General features: G+C 44.3%; 1 protein-coding gene across 5 annotated transcripts in view; it reads left to right on the forward strand.

Moving 5' to 3' along the window:
- Nucleotides 1–21,471, forward strand: part of sil1 (SIL1 nucleotide exchange factor) — a 55,814-nt gene that overhangs the window by 24,991 nt on the left and 9,352 nt on the right. For 3 of the 5 annotated variants that reach the window (XM_070878565.1, XM_070878563.1, XM_070878566.1), the window contains 5 exons: nt 13,179–13,283; nt 14,760–14,898; nt 17,393–17,513; nt 17,875–17,971; nt 19,708–19,800. In XM_070878565.1, coding sequence (XP_070734666.1) covers nt 13,197–13,283; nt 14,760–14,898; nt 17,393–17,513; nt 17,875–17,971; nt 19,708–19,800 — 537 coding nt within the window. In that variant the 5' untranslated portion in view covers nt 13,179–13,196. Of the gene's footprint in view, nt 1–11,001; nt 11,386–13,178; nt 13,284–14,759; nt 14,899–17,392; nt 17,514–17,874; nt 17,972–19,707; nt 19,801–21,471 lie in introns of those variants that run through there. The other 2 variants (XM_070878564.1, XM_070878567.1) reach the window with 2 other exon arrangements.

Consider the following 21,471-nt stretch of genomic DNA (forward strand, 5'->3'; position numbering starts at 1 on the left):
TGACAGCAGAGTCCTCTGATGAATGACCATTGGTTGGTTGGTCACTGACTGCATCTTCCTCAAACTGTTCCAGTTCATCCGTGTGTCGCAGTTTGACCTGATCAACATGTTTCCTGCATGTTTGCCCATTCTTGAGCATGACAATAAACACTCTGTTACCCTCTTTGGCTGTAACAGTAGTGGCGATCCACTTTGGACCTTGACCATAGTTCAGTACATAAACCGGATCGTTGACAGAGATATCACGTGACACAGCAGCATGATCATGATACCATTGCTGACTTTGATGTCTGTTTTCAACACGATCATTCAAATCAGATGAACAATAGAAAGCTTGGTCTTGAGATTTTTCTTCATCAGTAGTTCAGCAGGGGAAACCCCAGTAAGCATATGAGGTATTGCCCTGTAACTGAGCAATATACAAGACAAACGAGTCTGCAGTGAACCCTGAGTTACATAGAAACATAGAAACATAGAAAATAGGTGCAGGCCTTTCGAGCCTGCGCCACCATTCAATAAGATCATGGCTGATCATTCCCTCAGTACCCCTTTCCTGCTTTCTCTCCATACCCCTTGATATCTTTAGCCACCTCTAACTACCTCTTGAATATATCCAGTGAACTGGCATCAACAACTCTCTGCGGTAGGGAATTCCACAGGTTAACAATTCTCTGAGTGAAGAAGTTTCTCCTCATCTCAGTCCTAAATGACCTACTCCTTATCCTAAGACTGTGTCCCCTGGTTCTGGACTTCCCCAACATCGGGAACATTCTTCCCGCATCTAACCTGTCCAGTCCTGTCAGAATCTTATATGTTTCTATGAGATTCCCTCTCATCCTTCTAAACTCCAGTGTATAAAGGCCCAGTTGATCCAGTCTCTCCCATGTTTCCTACTTTGCTTGATTGTTTGAACAGCACACTCTGCTTGACCATTAGAAGCAGGTTTGAATGGAGCTGACCTCACATGTCTAATACCATTGAGTATCATGAACTCCTGAAACTGAAGAAGTGAAGCAAGATCCGTTGTCGCTCACAACAATGTTAGGCAAACCATGAGTAGCAAACATGGCATGAAGGCTCTCAATAGTAGCTGTAGTACTGGATGATATAATAATACACTCTATCCACTTTGAATATGCATCCACCACAACAAAAAACATCTTTCCCAGGAAAGGGCCCGCAAAATCGATGTGGATCCTCGACCATGGTTTAGACGGCCATGACCAAAGACTCAGCGAAGATGCCTCTCGTACTTAGCTACATGCAAGTATTGCACTGATGCACACATGATTCCAGATCAGATTCAATTCCAGGCCACCATACATGAGACCTAGCAATGGCTTCCATCATGACAATACCGGGATGAGTGCTATGTAGTTCACGTACAAATTTTTCTCTACCTTTCTTAGGCATGATGACACGATTACCCCACAGTAAACAATCTGACAGCTCATCTTTGCGACGGTTGTATGGTTTGGTCTCGTCACATATCTCCATAAGTATTGCAGACCAATCACCACTGAGGACACAACGTTTCACAACTGATAAAATAGGGGCATGACTGGTGCAGATCCTAACTTATTGAGCAGTGACAGGAGTTCCTTCATTCTCAAAAGCATCCATTACTAACAGTAGATCTTCAAGTTGAGGCGTCTCCATATCAGGTGTGGGCAAAGGCAGACGACTCAGTGCATCGGCACAATTCTCAGTACCATGTCTATGACGAATAACATAATCATAGGCAGACAATGTCAAAGCCCACCTCTGAATACGGGAGGATGCATTGGTATTAATACTTTTGTTTTCCGAAAACAATGAAATGAGTGGCTTGTGATCCATTTCGAGTTCAAAACGAAGACCAAACAAGTACTGATGCATTTTTTTGACCCATACACACAGGCCCAAGCTTCTTTTTCTACCATGCTGTAAGCTCTTTCCGCTTTTGACAAACTTCTCGAAGCATACGCAACAGGTTGTAGCTTACCCGACTCATTTGCTTGTTGGAGTATGCAGCCAATACAAGACGCTTACACGGATCATAATAAACAAGCAACTTGTTTGAACAGAGCAGATTCTTAGCTTTCTCAAAGGCTCTATCTTGAGACACACCCCAGACCCAGTTGTCGCCTTTCCTGAGTAGCATGTGCAGTGGCTCTAATAAAGTGCTCAGTCTGGGTAAGAAATTACCAAAGTAGTTGAGTAGCCCAAGGAATGAATGCAGCTCCGTCACATCCTGATTTTTTCCCTTGGTTTTCGAATCAGTAGGCCTGATGCCATCAGCAGCAATCTTCCTCCCCAGGAATTCAAATTCAGGTGCCATGAAGACACACATCGAACGTTTCAGCCCACTTTGTCCAGACAATGTAGGACTTCTTCAAGATTGTTCAGATGTTCAGCAGTGTCGCGACCTGTGACCAGAATGTCATCTTGAAACACGACAGTTCTAGGAATGGACTTCAGTAGACTCTCCATATTCCTCTGAAATATGGCTGCAGCCGAACGAATTTCAAAAGGACACCTGTTGTAGACAAACAGTCCTTTATGGGTGTTAATGCAGGTGAGTTTCTTTGAAGTGCCAACAAGCTCCTGTGTCATATAGGCCGACGTCAGATCTAGTTTGGTGAATGACTTTCCAGCAGTTAGCATGGCGAACAGGTCATCAGCCTTCGATAATAGATAATGATCCTGTTTTGAAAATCGGTTAATTGTAACCTTGTAGTCTCCACAAATCTTGACAGTGCCATCACTCTTCAACACAGGAACAATAGGACTGGCCCACTCATTAAACTCGACCGCTGATATGACCCCTTCACGTTGGAGTCTGTCAAGCTCAATTTCAACCTTCTCCCTCATCATGTAAGGAACAGACCGAGCTTTATGATAGACAGGCCTTGCATCAGAATCCAGGTGAATCTGCACCTTGACTCCAGTAAAATTACCAATGCCCGGTTGAAACAAAGAAGGAAACTTCTTCAACACTTGAGCACACGAAGTGTCATCCACCAAGGACAACGCTTTGATATAATTCCAGTTCCACTTGATTTTCTCGAGCCAATTCCTGCCGAACAGCGTTGGACCCATTACTTGGGACGATCCATAATGGTAGTGCATGAACCACACCATCATATGACACCTTGACTACTGCACTGCCAATCACCGGTATGAGTTCCTTAGTGTAAGTACGCAACTTGGCATTGACTGGACTCAGCTTAGGCTTCACAGCCTCAGTGTCCCGCAGCTTGTCGAATGTCCTTTGGCTCATTATCGACTGACTCGCACCTGTGTCCAGCTCCATTGATACAGGCACGCTATTCAGCTCTACATTAACGATTATCGGCTGGTTCTTTCTCAAGAACGAATACGGACCATACACTTCCTTCTCGGGTTGTGTATCTGGGTCAGCACTAGACTGGTCATCATCAACAATGTGATGAGCAGCAGCACGCTTGCTTAGTTGTGGGCACTATCATGTATGTACATGCTGTTTGTAGCCACCAGATGGTATCAATGTTGGAGGCCACTGAGCAGCACACACATGGTGCTGCTCTGGTATAAAAGGCCAGCCATTTCGTGAGTCAGGCACTTTGGGCCGTAATAAAGCAGAGGCAAGGGTGTACCTTGTTCAGTTAAACAGTACTCAGTATGTACCTTTATTACATACATAACAGGCACAATCTCTGAAGATCCCCCACTTTCGAACAGCCATTATAGGACTATTGTTTAAACCGACACTGATGAGGCCGATGATTGCCCCCACAACGCCAACAGGAGGAAATCAGATCATACCAGTTGGCAGACTCTGAGCAGCTACAGTCACATAAGCAGTCGAGTAGGCCCTGCCATAAGCAGCTCTGCCAGAAAACGACACAATCTTGTTTACAGTACCTGCCGTGGAGCTCCGACTCTTCGATGATATCTGCCTCAAATTATCATCGGTCGTCATACATGCCTGGGCACTCGCGATGGCCTTTCTCAAGTCCAGCTTCTCTTCGGCCAATAACTTCCGGAGAATCACATCATGGTTGATGCCTATCAAGAAGAAATCTCGCAACATGCCTTCCAACATGTTCCCGAACTTACACAGCTCAGCAAGATGTCGTAGATCGGTGACAAATCCCGACAGATTCTGGCCCTCTGCACGAATATGCGAATAGAAGCGATAGCGTGAGATGATGATCCCCTCTTTTGGCTTAAGACGGTCACACACCAAAGCACACAAATCCTCGTACTCTTTGTTGGATGTAAAGGTGAGAGAAGCTTCTTCATAAGGCCGTAAATTTTGGGACCACAAAGGGTGAGGAAAACCGCCCTGCGCCGAACTGCGACAGCCTCTCCCTCCATTTTGTTGGCCACAAAATACTGATCGAGGTGGTCAATAATATCCGGCCAATCATCGCCCTCCACAAATCTCTCCAGAATTCCAATAGTACCCATTGTACATGCGAAGGTTCTTAAGTTACCTCGTCGTCAAATGTAATGACTCAAGAGTCTTGCTACTGTAAACTGCCTCAGGTGTAAACCTGATCCAACTTTATACGCGCCCAAAGTACCTGCGTGACATAGTACCCGCGTCTATATACTAGTGACTGCACACACGCGCATACAGCCCAATGACCTCCGGCAGTGGCGCCCTCTGGTGTCTGGTGACTCCAAGTATCAATACATAACAGTAATGGCACAGAAAGCGAGAGAGGCAAAGAGGTATAGGGATGCATTCCAGCGCTTGGGGCCTGGTTAGCCGAAGGCACGGCCGCCAATAGTGGGGCAAAGGAAATGGTGAATGCACAAGACACCAGCGTTTGATGAACTCAGTGATTCTTGGAGGGTTGGCGGGATGGAGGTGGTTATAGAGTTAGAGAGGGGTGAAGCCATGGAGGAACTTAAAACAAGCATGAGAATTTTAAAATCGAGGCTGAGAGCCAATGTAGGTCAGCGAGCACAGGGGTGAAACATAGAAAATAGGTGCAGGAGTAAGCCATTCGGCCCTTCGACCTGCACCACCATTCAATAAGATCATGGCTGATCATTCACCTCAGTACCCCTTTCCTGCTTTCTCGCCATACCCCTTGATTCCTTTAGCCGTAAGGGCCATATCTAACTACCTCTTCAATATATCTTAACGAACTGGCATCAACAACTCTCTGTGGTAGAGAATTCCATAGGTTAACAACTCTCTGAGTGAAGAAGTTGCTCCTCATCTCAGTCCTAAATGGCTTACCTCTTATCCTTAGACTGTGACCCCTGGTTCTGGACTTCCCCAACATCGGGAACATTCTTCCTGCATCTAACCTGTCCAGTCCCATCAGAATTTTATATGTTTCAATGAGATCCCATCTCATCCTTCTAAACTCCAGTGAATACAGGCCCAGTCGATCCAGTCTCTCCTCATATGTCAGTCCTGCCATCCTGGGAATCAGTCTGGTGAACCTTCGCTGCACTCCCTCAATAACAAGAATGTCCTTCCTCTGATTAGGAGACCAAAACTGAACACATTATTCCAGGTGAGGCCTCACCAAGGCCCTGTAATACTGCAGTAAGACCTCCCTGCTCCTATACTCAAATCCCCTAGCTATGAAGGCCAACATGCCATTTGCCTTTTTCACCACCTGCTGTACCTGCATGCCAACTTTCAATGACTGATGTACCATGACACCCAGGTCTCGTTGTACCTCCCCTTTTCCTAATCTGCCGCCATTCAGATAATATTTTGCCTTCATGTTTTTGCTACAAAAGTGGATAACCTCACATTTATCCACATTATACTGCATCTGCCATGCATTTGCACACTCACCTAACCTGTCCAAGTCACCCTGCAGCCTCTTAGCATCCTATTCACAGCTCACACCGCCATCTGCAAACTTGGAGATATTACACTGAATTCCTTCATCTAAATCATTGATGTATATTGTAAATAGCTAGGGTCCCAGCACTGAGCCCTGCGGCACCCCACTAGTCACTGCCTGCCATTCTGAAGAGGACCCGTTTATCCAGACTCTCTGTTTCCTGTCTGCCAACCAGTTCTCAATCCATGTCAATACATTACCCCCAATACCATGTGCTTTAATTTTGCACACCAATCTCTTGTGTGGGACCTTGTCAAAAGCCTTTTGAAAGTCCAAATATACCACATCCACTGGTTCTCCCTTGTCCACTCTACTAGTTACATCCTCAAAAAATTCTAGAAGATTTGTCAAGCATAATTTCCCTTTCATAAATCCATGCTGACTTGGACCGATCCTGTCACTGCTTTCCAAATGCGCTGCTATTTCATCTTTAATAATTGATTCCAACATTTTCCCACTACTGATGTCAGGCTAACTGGTCTATAATTCCCTGTTTTCTCTCCCTCCTTTTTAAAAAAAGTGGTGTTAGATTAGCTACCTTCCAGTCCATAGGAACTGATTCAGAGTCAACAGACTGTTGGAAAATGATCATCAATGTATCCACTATTTCTAGGGCCACTTCCTTAAGTACTCTGAGATGCAGACGATCAGGCCCTGGCGATTTATCGGCCTTCAATCCCATCAATTTCCCTAACACAATTTCCTGACTAATAAGGATTTCCCTCAGTTCCTCATTCTCGCTAGACCCTTGATCCTCAAGTATTTCCGGAAGGTTATTTGTGTCTTCCTTCGTGAAGACAGAACCAAAGTACTTGTTCAATTAGTCTGCCATTTCTTTGTTCCCTATTATAAATTCACCTGATTCTGACTGCAAGGTGCCTGTGTTTTTCTTCACTAATCTTTTTCTCTTCACATATCTATAGAAGCTTTTGCAGCCAGTTTTTATGTTCCCAGCAAGCTTCCTCTCATACTCTATTTTCCCCCTCTTAATTAAACCCTTTGTCCTCCTCTGCTGAATTCTAAATTTCTCCCAGTCATCAGGTTTGCCGCTTTTTCTGGCCAATTTATATGCCTCTTCCTTGGATTTAACACTATCCTTAATTTCCCTTGTTAGCCACGGTTGAGCCTCCTTCCCCGTTTTATTTTTACTCCAGACAGGGATGTACAATTGTTGAAGTTCATCCATGTGATCTTTAAATGTTTGCCATTGCCTATCCACCATCAACCCTTTAAGTATCATTCGCCAGTCTATTCTAGCCAATTCACGTCTCATACCATCGAAGTTACCTTTCCTTAAGTTCAGGACCTTAGCCTCTGAATTAACTGTGTCACTCTCCATCTTAATAAAGAATTCTACCAGATTATGATCACTCTTCCCCAAGGGGCCTCGCACAACAAGATTGCTAATTAGTCCTTTCTCATTACACATCACCCAGTCTAGGACGGCCAGCCCTCTAGTTGGTTCCTCGACATATTGGTCTAGAAAACCATCCCGAATACACTCCAGGAAATCCTCCTCCACCATTTTTCTACCAGCTTGGTTAGCCCAATCTATATGTAGATTAAAGTCGTCCATGATAACTACTGTACCTTTATTGCACGCATCCCTAATTTCTTATTTGATGCTGTCCCCAATCTCACTACTACTGTTTGGTGATCTGTACACAACTTCCACTAGCGTTTTCTGCTCTTTGGTATTTCGCAGCTCTACCTATACAGATTCCACATCATCCAAGCTAATGTCCTTCCTTACTATTGCGTTAATTTGCTCTTTAACCAGCAACGCTACCCCACCTTCTTTTCCTTTCTGTCTATCGTTTCTGAATGTTGAATACCCCTGGATGTTGAGTTCCCAGCCTTGGTCACCCTGGAGCTATGTCTCCGTAATCCCAATTATATCATATTCGTTAATAGCTGCCTGCGCAGTTAATTTGTCCACCTTATTACGAATACTCACATTGAGGCACAGAGCCTTCAGGTTTGCCTTTTCACACACTTTGTCCCTTTAGAATTTTGCTATAATATGGCCCTTTTTGATTAATGAATGGGATTTAGTGTGAATTAGGAGACAGGATGCAGAATTTTGGATGACCCCAAGTTTATGGAGTGCGGAAGAGGGGAGACTGGCCAGGGAAGCATTGGAATAGTTGAGACTGGAGGTAACAAAAGCATAGATGAGGTTTTCAGTAACGATAGGCTGAGGCAGGGGCCGAGTTGGACGATATTATGGAGGTGGATGAAGGCAGTATTTGTGATGGAGTGCATATGAGGTTGGAAGTTCAGCTCAAGGTCAAATAGGATGCCAAGGTTATGAATAGTTTTGTTCAGCTTGAGAAAGTGGCCAGGGGGAGGGATGGAATCACTGGCTAGGGAATGGAGTTTGTAGTGATGATTGAAGTGAATGGCTTTGGTCTTCCCGACTTTTAATTGGAGGAAATTTGAGCTCATACAGGACTGGATAACAGACAAGCAGTTTGACAACACAGAGGCAGTGGAGGGGTCGAGAGAGGTGCTGGAGAGCTGGGTGTTGTCAGCATACATGTTGCTGAGGAGCAACATGTAGATAGTCATCTTGCTTTTTGTCAGTCATGACTCCAGCCACTGGGTGGTTTTCCCAGTGACCCCTATTGACTTCCATGTTTCTAGGGCTTCGTGGCGCCATTGTTTGTTGAATGCTTCCTTGATATAGCATTCAGTTCTTGCACCACGTCTGGATCTTAAATGATTCCAGAAATGTTGCCTCCACTACTCTACCCAGAAGCCCATTCCATCACTCTTTGTGTGAAGAAGCCATCATCCCTGTATTTGCCGTATTACCAGTTTCAGCCTGTGCTTCCTGACCTACTGACACCATTTAGGTTGCCCCTTATTCTGGAATTACCTCGACTAAAAATCCCAAGTTCCTCCAGTCATCCTTGCGGCTCTTTTCTGAACTGCCTCCAGGACTTGAATATCTCCCTTAGGTCTCATTGTTGATGAGAACTGGACACAGTACTCAAAGGGGTAGAAATTGATCCTTGTTACATCCATTTTGCCGGCGTAAAATGTTTCAGGCATCTAGGGCGGCCACCTAAAATAGGCATTAGGCCCCTTACATATGCTAATGAAGGGCCTACTTCCTGTATTTGGACCCTTTTCCAGAAATTGGGTTGCTCTGAGTGGGTTTACTCTTTTTGTGTTCTTTTAAGGTTAACTTGTTTCAATATCTTTAATTGTGGTAAAGGGGTGTACAGAGAAATGTTACGTTGACCTATTAACCTGTACACAGGAAATTAAGAAAGAAAGAAACTCCCTTGCTCTTCTTCGAAATAGTGTCTTGGGATCTTCTACGTCCACCTGCGAGGGCAGACGGGGCCTCGGTTTAACATTTAATCTGAAAAACGGCACCTTCGACAGTGCAGCACTTCCTCAGCACTGCACTGGAGTGTCAGTTGGATTTCTGTGCTCAAGTCCCTGGAGTAGGACTTGAAACATAGAAAATAGGTGCAGGAGTAGGCCATTCGGATCTTCGAGCCTGCACCACCATTCAATATGATCATGACTGATCATGCTACTTTAGTACCCCATTCCTGCTTTCTCTCCATAACCCTTGATCCCTTGAGCCGTAAGGTCCACATCTAACTCCTTTTTGAATATATCTAATGAACTGGCCTCAACAGTTTTCTGTGGTAGAGAATTCCACAGGTTCACAATTCTCTGAGTGAAGAAGTTTCTCCTCATCTCAGTCCTAAATGGCTTACCCTTTACCCTTAGACTGTGACCCCTGGTTCTGGACTTCCCCAACATCGGGAACATTCTTTCAGCATCTAACCTGTCCAATCCCATCAAAATGTTATATGTTTCTATGAGATCACCTCTCTTTCTTCGAAATTCCAGTGAATATAAGCCTAGTCGATCCAGTCTTTCTTCATATGTCAGTCCTGCCATCCTGGGAATCAGTCTGGTGAACCTTCACTGCACTCCCTCAATAGCAAGAATGTTCTTCCTCAGATTAGAAGATCAAAACTGTTCACAATATTCAAGGCCCTGTACAACTGCAGTAAGACCTCCCTGCTCCTATACGCAAATCTCTCACTATGAAGGCCAACATGCCATTTGCCTTCTTCACCGCCTGCTGTACCTGCATGCCAACTTTCAATGACTGATGTACGATGACACCCAGGTCTCGTTGTATGTCCTCTTTTCCTAATCTGTCACCATTCAGATAATATTCTGCCGTCCTGTTTTTGCCACCAAAGTGGATAACCTCACATTTATCTACATTATACTGCATCTGCCATGCATTTTCCCACTCACCTAACCTGTCCAAGGCACCCTGCAGCCTCTTAGCATCCTCCTCGCAGCTCACACTGCCACCCAGTTTAGTGTCATCTGAAAACTTGGAGATATTACATTCAGTTCCTTCATCTAAATCATTAATCTATATTGTAAATAGCTGGGGTCCCAGCACTGAACATTGCGGTACCCCACTAGTCACTGCCTGCCATTCTGAAAAGGATCCATTTATTCCTACTCTTTGCTTCCTTTCTGCCAACCAGTTCTCTATCCACGTCAATACATTACCCCCAATACCATGTGCTTTAATTTTGCACGCCAATCTCTTGTGTGGGACCTTGTCAAAAGCCTTTTGAAAGTCCAAATACACCACGTCCACTGGTTCTCCCTTGTCCACTCTGCTAGTTACAGCCTCAAAAAATTCTAGAAGATTTGTTAGCAGTATTTCCCTTTCATAAATCCATGCTGACTTGGACTGATCCTGTCACTGCTTTCCAAATGTGCTGCTGTTACATCTTTAATAATTGATTCCAACATTTTACCCACAACCTTCTGACTCCGAGGCCTTGATTAATGCGCAAGGTTGTTTTTTCAAGCAGTTTTCCAGGATAAAGCATCTGAAGCAGGGTCAGTGCATCAGGCGACTGAACCAGTCGAATTCTCTTTTCCTTACACAGGATCCCAGAATTTTATTGGCGTTTCTGGGGCCATATTTCACAGTTCACTCCATTATTTCTTGAAATCTGCGAACAGTGGCCTTGATTAAAGGAGCTAAAGTAATCCAGAATGTGAGTTTAAATAAAAGACGATGAAATAGAATTGAGAGCGGCTTTGGAGCGAAGCTCTGGGTACTGTGGCCCGGGAAATCGTCCCCATTAAGTGGTGTTTGCATATTAAGCAATGTCCCTTTAATACAGCCGCGCTGGGCGTTGCCCCTTTAAATTGTTGCATCAGCGGGCGGAGAGTGCTGTGATTGGCTCTTTGGTCATGGGTTACGTGAAAGGACGTGGCTGTTTCAGAGGAAAACAAGCCAGCAATAGGAACCGGTGTAAGTGCACAGCGAGAGTGGTGCAGTCATTGTGAGCGAGGCGGTAAGCGCACAGGGCAGGCTCGTTACAGCTGGAGAGCAGCCTGAGCATCAGAAACGGCAGGGGAGTGAGAGGCAGGGGGGGCTGTGAGAACTAACTCTTTCCAGCTTGTCCCTTTAAACCCACTCATACAGAAAGAGGGGACTGAGAGACTGATTCTCAAATTCACATTGGAAACTGTGAGTATATTAGGTGTGGTAGTTTCACTCCGTATCCTGCATGTGTATCGTGTCTCTCTGTGTGTGGCTGTCTGTCCCAGTGTATCCTTCCTCAAAAGTGACAGTCCCACATGGGCTGTGCTCACTGCTAGTTGAAGAGTTTGAGCAGTAAGCTTAATGTATTGTGTATTAAACTTCTTGACCGTGGGATCCTGCTCTTTGATTAAATGGACAATTTGAAACTTACTCGCCTGCAATGGGCAAATAAACTCGGAGCTAATGTAACCCTCCAATCGCTTATGCTTCTGAACTACTCAGACTTTGCATCTTTATCAACTTTGGCAAGATTGAACCTTAAATTAAGAATTAAAAGGGTCAAAAGAAGAATGTAACGTTACAAAGGTGGATGGCTCACCAGTGATCGGGTGTTGATTTGGGAAAGACTTTTGCTGCTGGATTGCAACAGGCTAATAAACCAGCCTAGGCTTAGTTTGGCCATGTGGGCCTGTCACTTTTTAAGTAAGGTGCATCATGAGGAGTTGTACAGCTTCTATGTGTAAATTTTCGTTTTGTAGTGAGATGGACACCTCTGCCATTGTTCTTGGTAACTGCTGTTGAGATCCTTCAAACCCTCCACTGCTTATTTGGGTCCTATTCCTTGAAAAAAATAACTTTCATTTATACAGCACCTTTCATGATTTCTGGATGTCCCAAAGTGCTTTCACAGCCAATTAAGTATTTCTGAAATGGAATTGCTGTTGTAATATAAGATACGTGTCATCCAGTTTGTGCACAGCATGCTCCCACAAACAGCAAAAGTGATAAATGACTAGATAATGTGTTTGTGATTTTGGTTGAGGGATAAATATTGGCCAGGACACTGGGGTGAACTCCGCTGATTTTTTCGAAATAATGTCATGGGATCTTTTACGTTCACCCGAGAGGACAGACCAGGCCTCAGTTTAATGTCCGAAAGGCAGCAATCCCTCAGCACTGCATTGAAGTGTTAGCCTAAATAATGTGCTCAAATTGCTGAAATGGGACTTGAACCCACAATCTTCTGATTTAAGAGGCTAGCACTCCTGACTGGTGCGTGATAGATTTTATGATTCCTGTTATCAATTTGTTTTGCTTTAAAATGAATTTGAAAGTTTTGTTTACAGTGAATAAGATATAATTGATCAAGTCATCGCTAGTTCTCTGACAGGAGATGGCATTGTACTCTAAACTGCCCAGGCTTGAGTAACCTTGAATTTAACAGTGTTGTAGTGGGGATATTGGTAAGATATAAAGGTGGACCGGAGACATTTTGGCGAATGATGGTTTCACACATCTCTCCATCCCCATTAAGATCATTCATTGTTGCCTAAAATATAAAGTACAAGAGGATCCAGTAGTGGTTAATGGACCAGTAATCCAGAGGCCTGGAACATCCATGAAACATGAGTTCCAATTCTGTTTTTTAAAGCAGGTATCAGTAAAAGTAACCATGAAAGTATCGGATTGTTGTAAAACTCCATCTGGTTCACTGATATCCTTTAACTTCACTGCCATCCTTATCTGGTCTGGCCTAGATATGACTCCAGCCTCACACTAACATGGTTGATCCTTAACCACCCACTGAAGTGGCCTACTGAATCAGTGTTATATCACTACCTTCTCTGGCAACTAGGGATGAGCAACAATTGCCAGTGAGAATGGGGGAAAAAAATGGCTTGCAGTAGGAATACAGGGGAGGCAGCTGAATGCAGATGGGGTGATGTGAGTCAATGGTTTGATAACTGGGTTAGTGTCATTCTGTATTTGCATCGTAGGTTGTGGAAATTCTCACAATGAGGCCTGGTCGTCTGAGCCTGATCTTGCTACTGATTTCTGTGCACTGTTTCAATTACTGTTGGAGTGAGACCAGCCAGCAGCAGGTAAGAAAGATCCAAGGGGAGTTGCTGGGGACTGTGCCGGGGAGAATAAAATGAGACTGGAGCAATGGCGTGGAGCTTTATCTAAATGAAATTCTACACTTTTGTGTAGAAAAATGTAAACTTTGGAAAGTTAAAAGACTTGTTTCTATATCGTGCCTATGTGTCTCAAACATTTCAGTGCTACATATACAACAAATTACTCTGGATTGTGGTGATTGTTATATAGGCCAAATATGGCTGTCATTTCAACACACAGCAAGTCCCACAAGAGATTAATGAATGAATAATCTGCTTCGGGTGATGGTGGAACAAAGAAAGTTTGACTAGGACACCAGGAAAACTTCCTACTCTTCAAATAGTACTGTGGAATTTCATAACCTCCACAAGCTCTGGAACTCCCTGCCTAAACCTCTCTCCCTCTCGTTCCTCCTTCAAGATGCTCCTTAAAACCTATCTCTTTGACCAAGCTTTTGGTCATCTGTGCTAATTTCTACTTATGTGGCTCAGTGTCAAATTTTTTATCTTGTAATACTCCTATAAAGCGCCTTGAGATATTTCACTGTTCAAGGCGCTACATAAATACAAGTTGTTGTTGAAATGGGCGGACGGTTTAAAACCTTGTCTGAAAGACAACACCTACAATGCATCACTCCCTCAGTATTGCACTGGACTTTCGGTCTAGATTATGTGCTCAAATCCTGGTGTGTGGGTTGAACCCTCAGCCGTCTGATTTAAGGGGTGAGAGTTCTCCATAAAGTCAAACTGACACTGGAAATGAGAAGGGACGGGTGGGGGGGAATCTATTTCTCAGCCTGTCCCAAACTGCTTAACATTCAATGAAATACATTTGAGATGTAGTCACTGTTTGTGATAAAGTTGACCGGTGTCATTGTTGGCGAGTTGCTGTAGAGTTTCAATTAAAAGATGTCGTCCATTTTCAAGGTGTGAGTGATGTTTTTTTTTTAAAGTTTTGCTGTTGTAGCTTCCCACCGGAACCACTTGATTAGATTCTACTCCAGTTTGCTTATGAGAACATATGCAAAAGTCAACAAGGAAAGCCATTCACGTCTGTCCCTGTAGGATTCTAAAACTGTGTCTACATGCGCCCTGTTTATATATTGATTTTATATCTGGTGTCTGTGGTGGTCCAGGTTGTTCTTGAAGGTGGTGGATCTTCCACTGTTGAGGTGCAGTGCCTTTGCATAGCACTGACAACTTTAAGCTGCCCTTTTCCTCTCTGAATTGTGATGCGACTCAGGTCTTCAGCAGCATCAGAATGCAAAGCAAGCATGCAAATTTGAACTAGTTTGGATGAGAGTTTCAGTTCATAGTGAAACCCAGTGTTTTTTTGCCTTAGTTTTGAGTCATGGTAACCTGGCACTTCCCAATCAATCCACTTGTAAAATTTTTTGGAAAATTGAAGAAAGACTTGCTTTTATATAGTTCCTCACAGTCATTATGTCCATCTGTCTCTAGAAAGTGTCTGCTCTTACTGTGCTGGAACAGACTGAAGATAATACTGGAAAGGTGGAGGAAGCGACCGTGGAGGATAATCTAGACTCTGAGGACATGGAGGTCTTTTACCCAACTAATAAATGGCAAATAATTAAACCAGGTAACTTCTCTCTCTCTCTCTCTCTCTCTCTCTCTCTCTCTCTCTCTCTCCTTTTGTGCCCCTCTCCCTCACTCTCACACTTGAGTCCAACTTTCCTTTTGATTTTTTTTTTTCTCGGGAGCTGTTGTAAACAACGTTTTGACACCTCAGTAAAATCTTTGGGCAGCTCATTACTGACATTGGCCAGCTAATTGTCCTTTTGAGGTTTAACCTTGTCTGATGATGTCATTCACCTTGTTGTTTAAATGAGGAAGCAGAGAAGAAGGAGCTTCATAGAAACATAGAAAATAGGTGCAGGAGTAGGCCATTCGGCCCTTCGAGCCTGCACCGCCATTCAATGAGTTCATGGTTGAACATGCAACTTCAGTACCCCATTCCTGCTTTCTCGCCATACCCCTTGATCCCCCTAGTAGTAAGGACTACATCTAACTCCTTTTTGAATATATTTAGTGAATTGGCCTCAACAACTTTGTGGTAGAGAATTCCACAGGTTCACCACTCTCTGGGTGAAGAAGTTTCTCCTCATCTCGGTCCTAAATGGCTTACCCCTTATCCTTAGACTGTGAGTCCTGGTTCTGGACTTCCCCAACATTGGGAACATTCTTCCTGCATCTAACCTGTCTAAACCTGTCAATGTTAAACGTTTCTATGAGATTCCCTCTCATTCATCTGAACTCCAGTGAATACAAGCCCAGTTGATCCAGTCTTTCTTGATATGTCAGTCCCGTCATCCCGGGAATCAGTCTGGTGAACTTCGCTGCATTCCCTCAATAGCAAGAATGTCCTTCCTCAAGTTAGGAGACCAAAACTGTACACAATACTCCAGTTGTGGCCTCACCAAGGCCCTGTACAACTGTAATAACACATCCCTGCCCCTGTACTCAAATTCCCTCGCTATGAAAGCCAACATGCCATTTGCCGCCTTAACTGCCTGCTGTACCTGCATGCCAACCTTCAATGACTGATGTACCATGACACCCAGGTCTCATTGCACTCCCCTTTTCCTAATCTGTCACCATTCAGATAATAGTCTGTCTCTCTGTTTTTACAACCAAAGTGGATAACCTCACATTTATCCACATTATACTTCATCTGCCATGCATTTGCCCACTCACCTAACCTATCCAAGTCACTCTGCAGCCTCATAGCATCCTCCTCGCAGCTCACACTGCCACCCAACTTAGTGTCATCCGCAAATTTGGAGATACTACATTTAATCCCCTCGTTTAAATCATTAATGTACAATGTAAACAGCTGGGGCCCCAGCACAGAATCTTGCGGTACCCCACTAGTTACTGCCTGCCATTCTGGAAAGTACCCATTTACTCCTACTCTTTGTTTCCTGTCTGCCAACCAGTTCTCAATCCACGTCAGCACACTACCCCCAATCCCATGTGCTGGGACCTTGTCGAAAGCCTTTTGAAAGTCCAAATACGCCACATCAACTGGTTCTCCCTTGTCCACTCTACTGGAAAAATCCTCAAAAAATTCTAGAATATTTGTCCAGCATGATTTCTCTTTCACAAATCCATGCTGACTTGGACCTATCATGTCACCTCTTTCCAAATGCGCTGCTATGACATCCTTAATAATTGATTCCATCATTTTACCCACTACCGATGTCAGTTGCTTATATTAAATAAACCAATAAGGGTGACGCTGGGTTGCCCGAACGTCACTAACCGAAAAGCAACTGCACAAATGCACCCTCAAAATGAGGAGGTATCACAATGTAATTAAACATAAAAACCAATTAAATGAAAATAAACATTATAATAATAATAAGACACTATGCCTTGCCGGGTAAGAAGCTATACTTGTTGGGGTTGCCTAATAATGCTACTGAGTTAGAAATGTGAATCTTTCAGTATAATCTCCAGGTTTAGAGGGTAATTTGACCTGGCAGCGGTGGCAGCAGAATCCTCTGCAGTCCGAGTATATCGGAGGCACTGTCAAGCCACCCGTAATTTTCCTACGTGCGCCGGCAATGGCAATACGTGCTTGTTATATTCCAATTATTCCTATATTCCAGAATGGTGCACTGCATAATTACAGGTCTTGAATTCCCAAGGGTCTTGCACTCCTCCCATGATTCGCTGATTTTCAAAATTCAATATTGGTGTCACTTAACCAGTACTCCTTGATCTACCATCTCCTTTTTGTTTTCATATCGGCGGTAGTGTCCTGCACTGTGTGGAAGGAACTGAAGGAATAAAGCAGAATAATTAGTAATTTTCAAAAGGTAATTGGATATATACTTAAAAGGAAAAAATTGCAGGGAAGTGGGACTAATTGGAAAGCTCTTTCAAAGAGCTGGTCGGTACAGGAACGATGGTCTGATTGGCCGCCTTCTGTGCTGTATGATTCTAATTTTCAACTGTACAACAGTATTGTAGTTCTTGTGGCATGCAGGAACCTCTAAGTGCTGCCCTACTCATCCCTTCTCTCCCTTCAACTCTCATGTAACCAGGATTCTGTGGTTCTATTTGTGCAGGTCAGGCAATTCCCGCAGGGCTACATGTTCGGTTAAACTTGGAGACTGGAAAAAATGAGGCAAAAATTCTGGATGATGAGAATGAGAAGAGTGGTCTGAAGCACTGGAAACAAGGAAGCAGGTACTGCAGGAATGTTACAATAGTAGAAAGCTCTTGTTCTACAGAGAACAAATAGAAAAATTTGGGGATTTAAAAACTTATTTTCTCATCTGTCTTGCAACAAATGAAGTCTGATTTTAACTCTGGGTGCATTTGGGGCAGGCAGGGTACGGGGAGTGAGGGAGGGAACCCTTCCCCACAGTGAGTTGAATGCGATGCCCAGGTCATCTTGAACTCCGGGGCCTCAATTGGTCTCCTGGCCATTCCCAGTAATTCCATAACTTCAAACTGTTAGCTTGACTGCAGGAATTGTTTAATTTTTTTAAGCAAATGTAACGTAACATTAGGACTCCTGGTCATTGATCTGGTTTTACCCTTTCAGACAGGGAATGGTGAACACTGACTTGAAATCCTTCACCGCTGAGGAGCTGAAAAGAGCCTTGAAGCTAATGAAACATGAAGGCAACACTGAAATTGAGGTAAGGCAGAGTTTAGAAACAAATCGACTATCATTTTCCAGCAAATAAAAGCTTGCTGTTTATGGAAGTTAGTGTCAAGAATTCATACTAATTATATAAATGAATGAGAACTCCATATAGAGTTTGAGTTCCACTGAACTGTTGTGTAATTCCGCATGTTATTAGTACACCTGTGATCTCTCCCCTTTTAATGGCGCCAAGTTTCCACGTGATTTGCTCCTGATTTTTAGGAGCAACTGGTGTAGAACGGAGTATCTTAGAAATCGGAATTCTCATCATTTAGTTTGCTCCAGTTCTAGTCAGTTAGAACAGTTTCACTTTGGAACAGAATTTATTTTCAAAAGGGGGCCTGTCCGGCCACTTGCGCCTGATTTCAAAGTTTCGTGAGTGAAAACTTACTCCAAACTAACTTAGAATGGAGTAAGTGAAGATTTTTGTATGCTCGAAAAAACCTTGTCTACACTTTAGAAAATTAGGCGTAGGTTACAAATCAGGTGTAGGGAATGGTGGGGGGGGGGGGGGGTGTTTAAAGGGAAGTTTACAAACATTAAATACTTCAGTTTTACAAATAAAGAGCCATCATCAATAATAAATGATAAATACATCAATAAATCAACCCAAAAAAATTAATAAATTAAAAAAAAAAAATCATAAAACATTTTCTACTTACCGACCGCAGCACCGGGAGCCCTCCAACAGCGTGCTGGGATGCCCCCCCTCATTGTGTCTCTGTCAGTGTCTCTATCTGTCTGTGTGTCTCTCATTCTCTCTGTCTGTGTTTCTGACGGCGATGGGGGAGGGAGGGAGGGATGGGGGGAAATGGGAGGGATGAGGGGAAGACTTCGGGCAGGGCCCATCCCCAGCACCAGATTTACAGGTAGGTGGCGTTGGGTCGGGTCGGGGGGTGTGGTGGGAGGGAGGTCAGGTCGGATCCAGTCCGGGGGGGGGGGGGGCGAGCGGGTGTCGGGTCCGGTCCGGGGGTGGTGGGGAGAGCGTGTGTCGGGTCCGGTCTGGGGGCGCGGGTGTCGGAGGCGAGGTGGGGTGGGGAGAGTGGGTGTCGGGTCCGGTCCGGGGGTGGGGGAGGAATGGGGAGAGCGGGTGTCGGGTCCGGGGGAGGGGAGAGCGGGTGTCAGGTCTGGTCCAGGAGTGGGGGAGAGCGGGTGTCGGGTCGGGGGCGGGGCGGGGGAAGAAAGAAAGAGCGGGTGTCGGGTCCGGTCCGGGGGGGTGGGGGGTAGCGGGTGTCTGGTCTGGGCGGGGGGCGGGAAGCGGGAGTCGAGTCGGGGTGGGAGGAGCCTTATGCACGCAGCCCCAGTGAGGCTATTTGGCCAGGGCTAGGGGCTGCGTGCTTCGGGCCCCTCCCACACAGTTTCGGGCGCCTGGAGCTACTGCACTTGCGTGCTCACTGTAGCGCATGTGCAGAGGTCCCAGTACTGTTTTCAGCGCAGGGACATGGCTCCGCCCCCTACAGCTCCTGCTGTGCCGTGCCGAGGGCCAGAGGACCTGCAGGGAGGTGGAGAATACGGAGGGTTTTTTAGGCGCACTTTGTGACGCGAAAAACGGGCGTCCAGGTCTGGACTGTGCCGTTCTCGTCGCGGCTCGAAGCTTGGGCCCATTAAATGTGTGTTTCTTTTGATCACATTGTCATTTCAAACTGCTGGCAAAAGGCAAACAGGAGCTCACAACTGATGTAAGCTGAAATTCTACCCATTTCCCCATTTTATGTTCTGTTGTCCTAGTCTGGCAGAGGACAGGGTGCAAAGAGTTATCCCCCCCCTGCCAAGCAGCAGTTTGAAAACCCACAACACAGTAATGAAGGGAATTGTAAACTGGTGAGTCTATCAAATCTCCATTTTATAATATTGATTGCATGGTAATTTCAAAGCTGTATCTCTAGGTTCTGTTAACTGGTAACTAATGGGGACAAAGGAAGCATTTTAAAAATTGTAGGCTGCAAATGTAAATCACACTAACTTGAGGCTTGGTTTGAACAGCTGGTGAACTTGGCTCTTCAGGTGAAAGTGGTTTATCTCTTCAATGAAAATGATTTGCTTCTGAGTTGAAGTTAAGTGCCAAATTAAACTGACCACCACAACATAATCAATTTTCCTTCCACGCAAGGCTGATTTGATTCTTAAATATCAAACTATTGCTGAGAATTGAGTATTTCCAGTCTTCCTTTTGCTTATCTGCAACGCTTTCTATTTAGTTCCATGTTTTGTCTTTGCTTTGAAAAAGTAAGACCTACCATTATTTTTGTTGGGTAAGGGTATTGAGGGTTATGGAACCAAGATGGGTAAATTAAGTTGAGATACAGATTAGCCATGATGTAATTGATTGGCGGAACAGGCTTGAGGGGCTAAATGGCCTACTGCACTTCCTATGTACCACCCACTGAAGAGTATAGCAACTGGGATTTTGTGTGGCTGAGGTGTTCTACAGTCACCTGCTGCATGAGCTCAGGAATAACTTCTGTTGTTTACCAGCAGCATGTTGGAAAGATAAAGATGCTATAATTTGGGATCTTTCCTAACACTTCTCTCTCCATGGCAGTTTCCATAAGCAATGTCCCTTTTTTATGAAGTGAAACTTGTGCCTTTTCCATGTTGTCTACGGGCTAACTTGCCCAGGTTAAACAACTCAGAATTGCAGCACATTGCTCCTGTAGAATCAAGGGATTTCTAACACTTCTCCATTTGATCATTAAAGGTACCTGTGCACATTCATCTCGTGCAATGCATAGAAGCAGAAAGATAGCAAAATACTAAGTTACAGTAATCAGCTTCACAAAATATGAGCTATCCTAAAAATAAGTAAAGACAATTCAAAATCTTTGTTCCTTCTAGTACTTTCTGAATGAGTCTCTGGAAGGGATAAGAACCTCGAAGCCTTTCTTGGTCCCTTACATGTAAAGGCAAAGCAAAGCGGGAAATTGAAACCTTCAAGTATGTGGGTTTTAAAAGTATCCTGAAAGGATGAAAAACCTTCAGAGGTTGTCCTTGGACACGCTTTATAGTGAAACACACATTAATAGTACAGGAAATCAGCATCGCTTTGGTGATCACACTTTTCGGTATAGTTGCTCTCAATACCCAGGAAGAGAGATGGCAGGCCATTTTTCCCCCTATTCTCCTCCCCCCCTCAGGTGGATATAAAAGATCCCATACCGTTATTTTAAGAGGAGCAAGGGAGTTGACCCTGGTGTCCTGGCCAATATTTATCCCTCAACCAATATCACTTTTAAAAAAAATAAACCTGATTATCTGGTTATTATCTGCTGTTTTTTAGGAGCTTGCTGTGTGTAAACTGGCTGCTGTGTTTCCTACATTACAACAGTGATTGTACTTCAAAGGTGCTTTGGGATGTCCAAAGGTCATGCACGGGACTATAGAAATACAAGTTCCTTCTTTCTTCCCTCCCCTGCCATCAGTAACACATATTGAAATTGTGCAATCGCTGCCCCCGCGATATATTTTTTCTTTGTTTAAATCAATAGATGAAAA

The sequence above is a fragment of the Pristiophorus japonicus genome, chromosome 4 (assembly GCF_044704955.1).
Source record: "Pristiophorus japonicus isolate sPriJap1 chromosome 4, sPriJap1.hap1, whole genome shotgun sequence".
Classification (NCBI taxonomy): Eukaryota; Metazoa; Chordata; class Chondrichthyes; family Pristiophoridae; genus Pristiophorus; species Pristiophorus japonicus.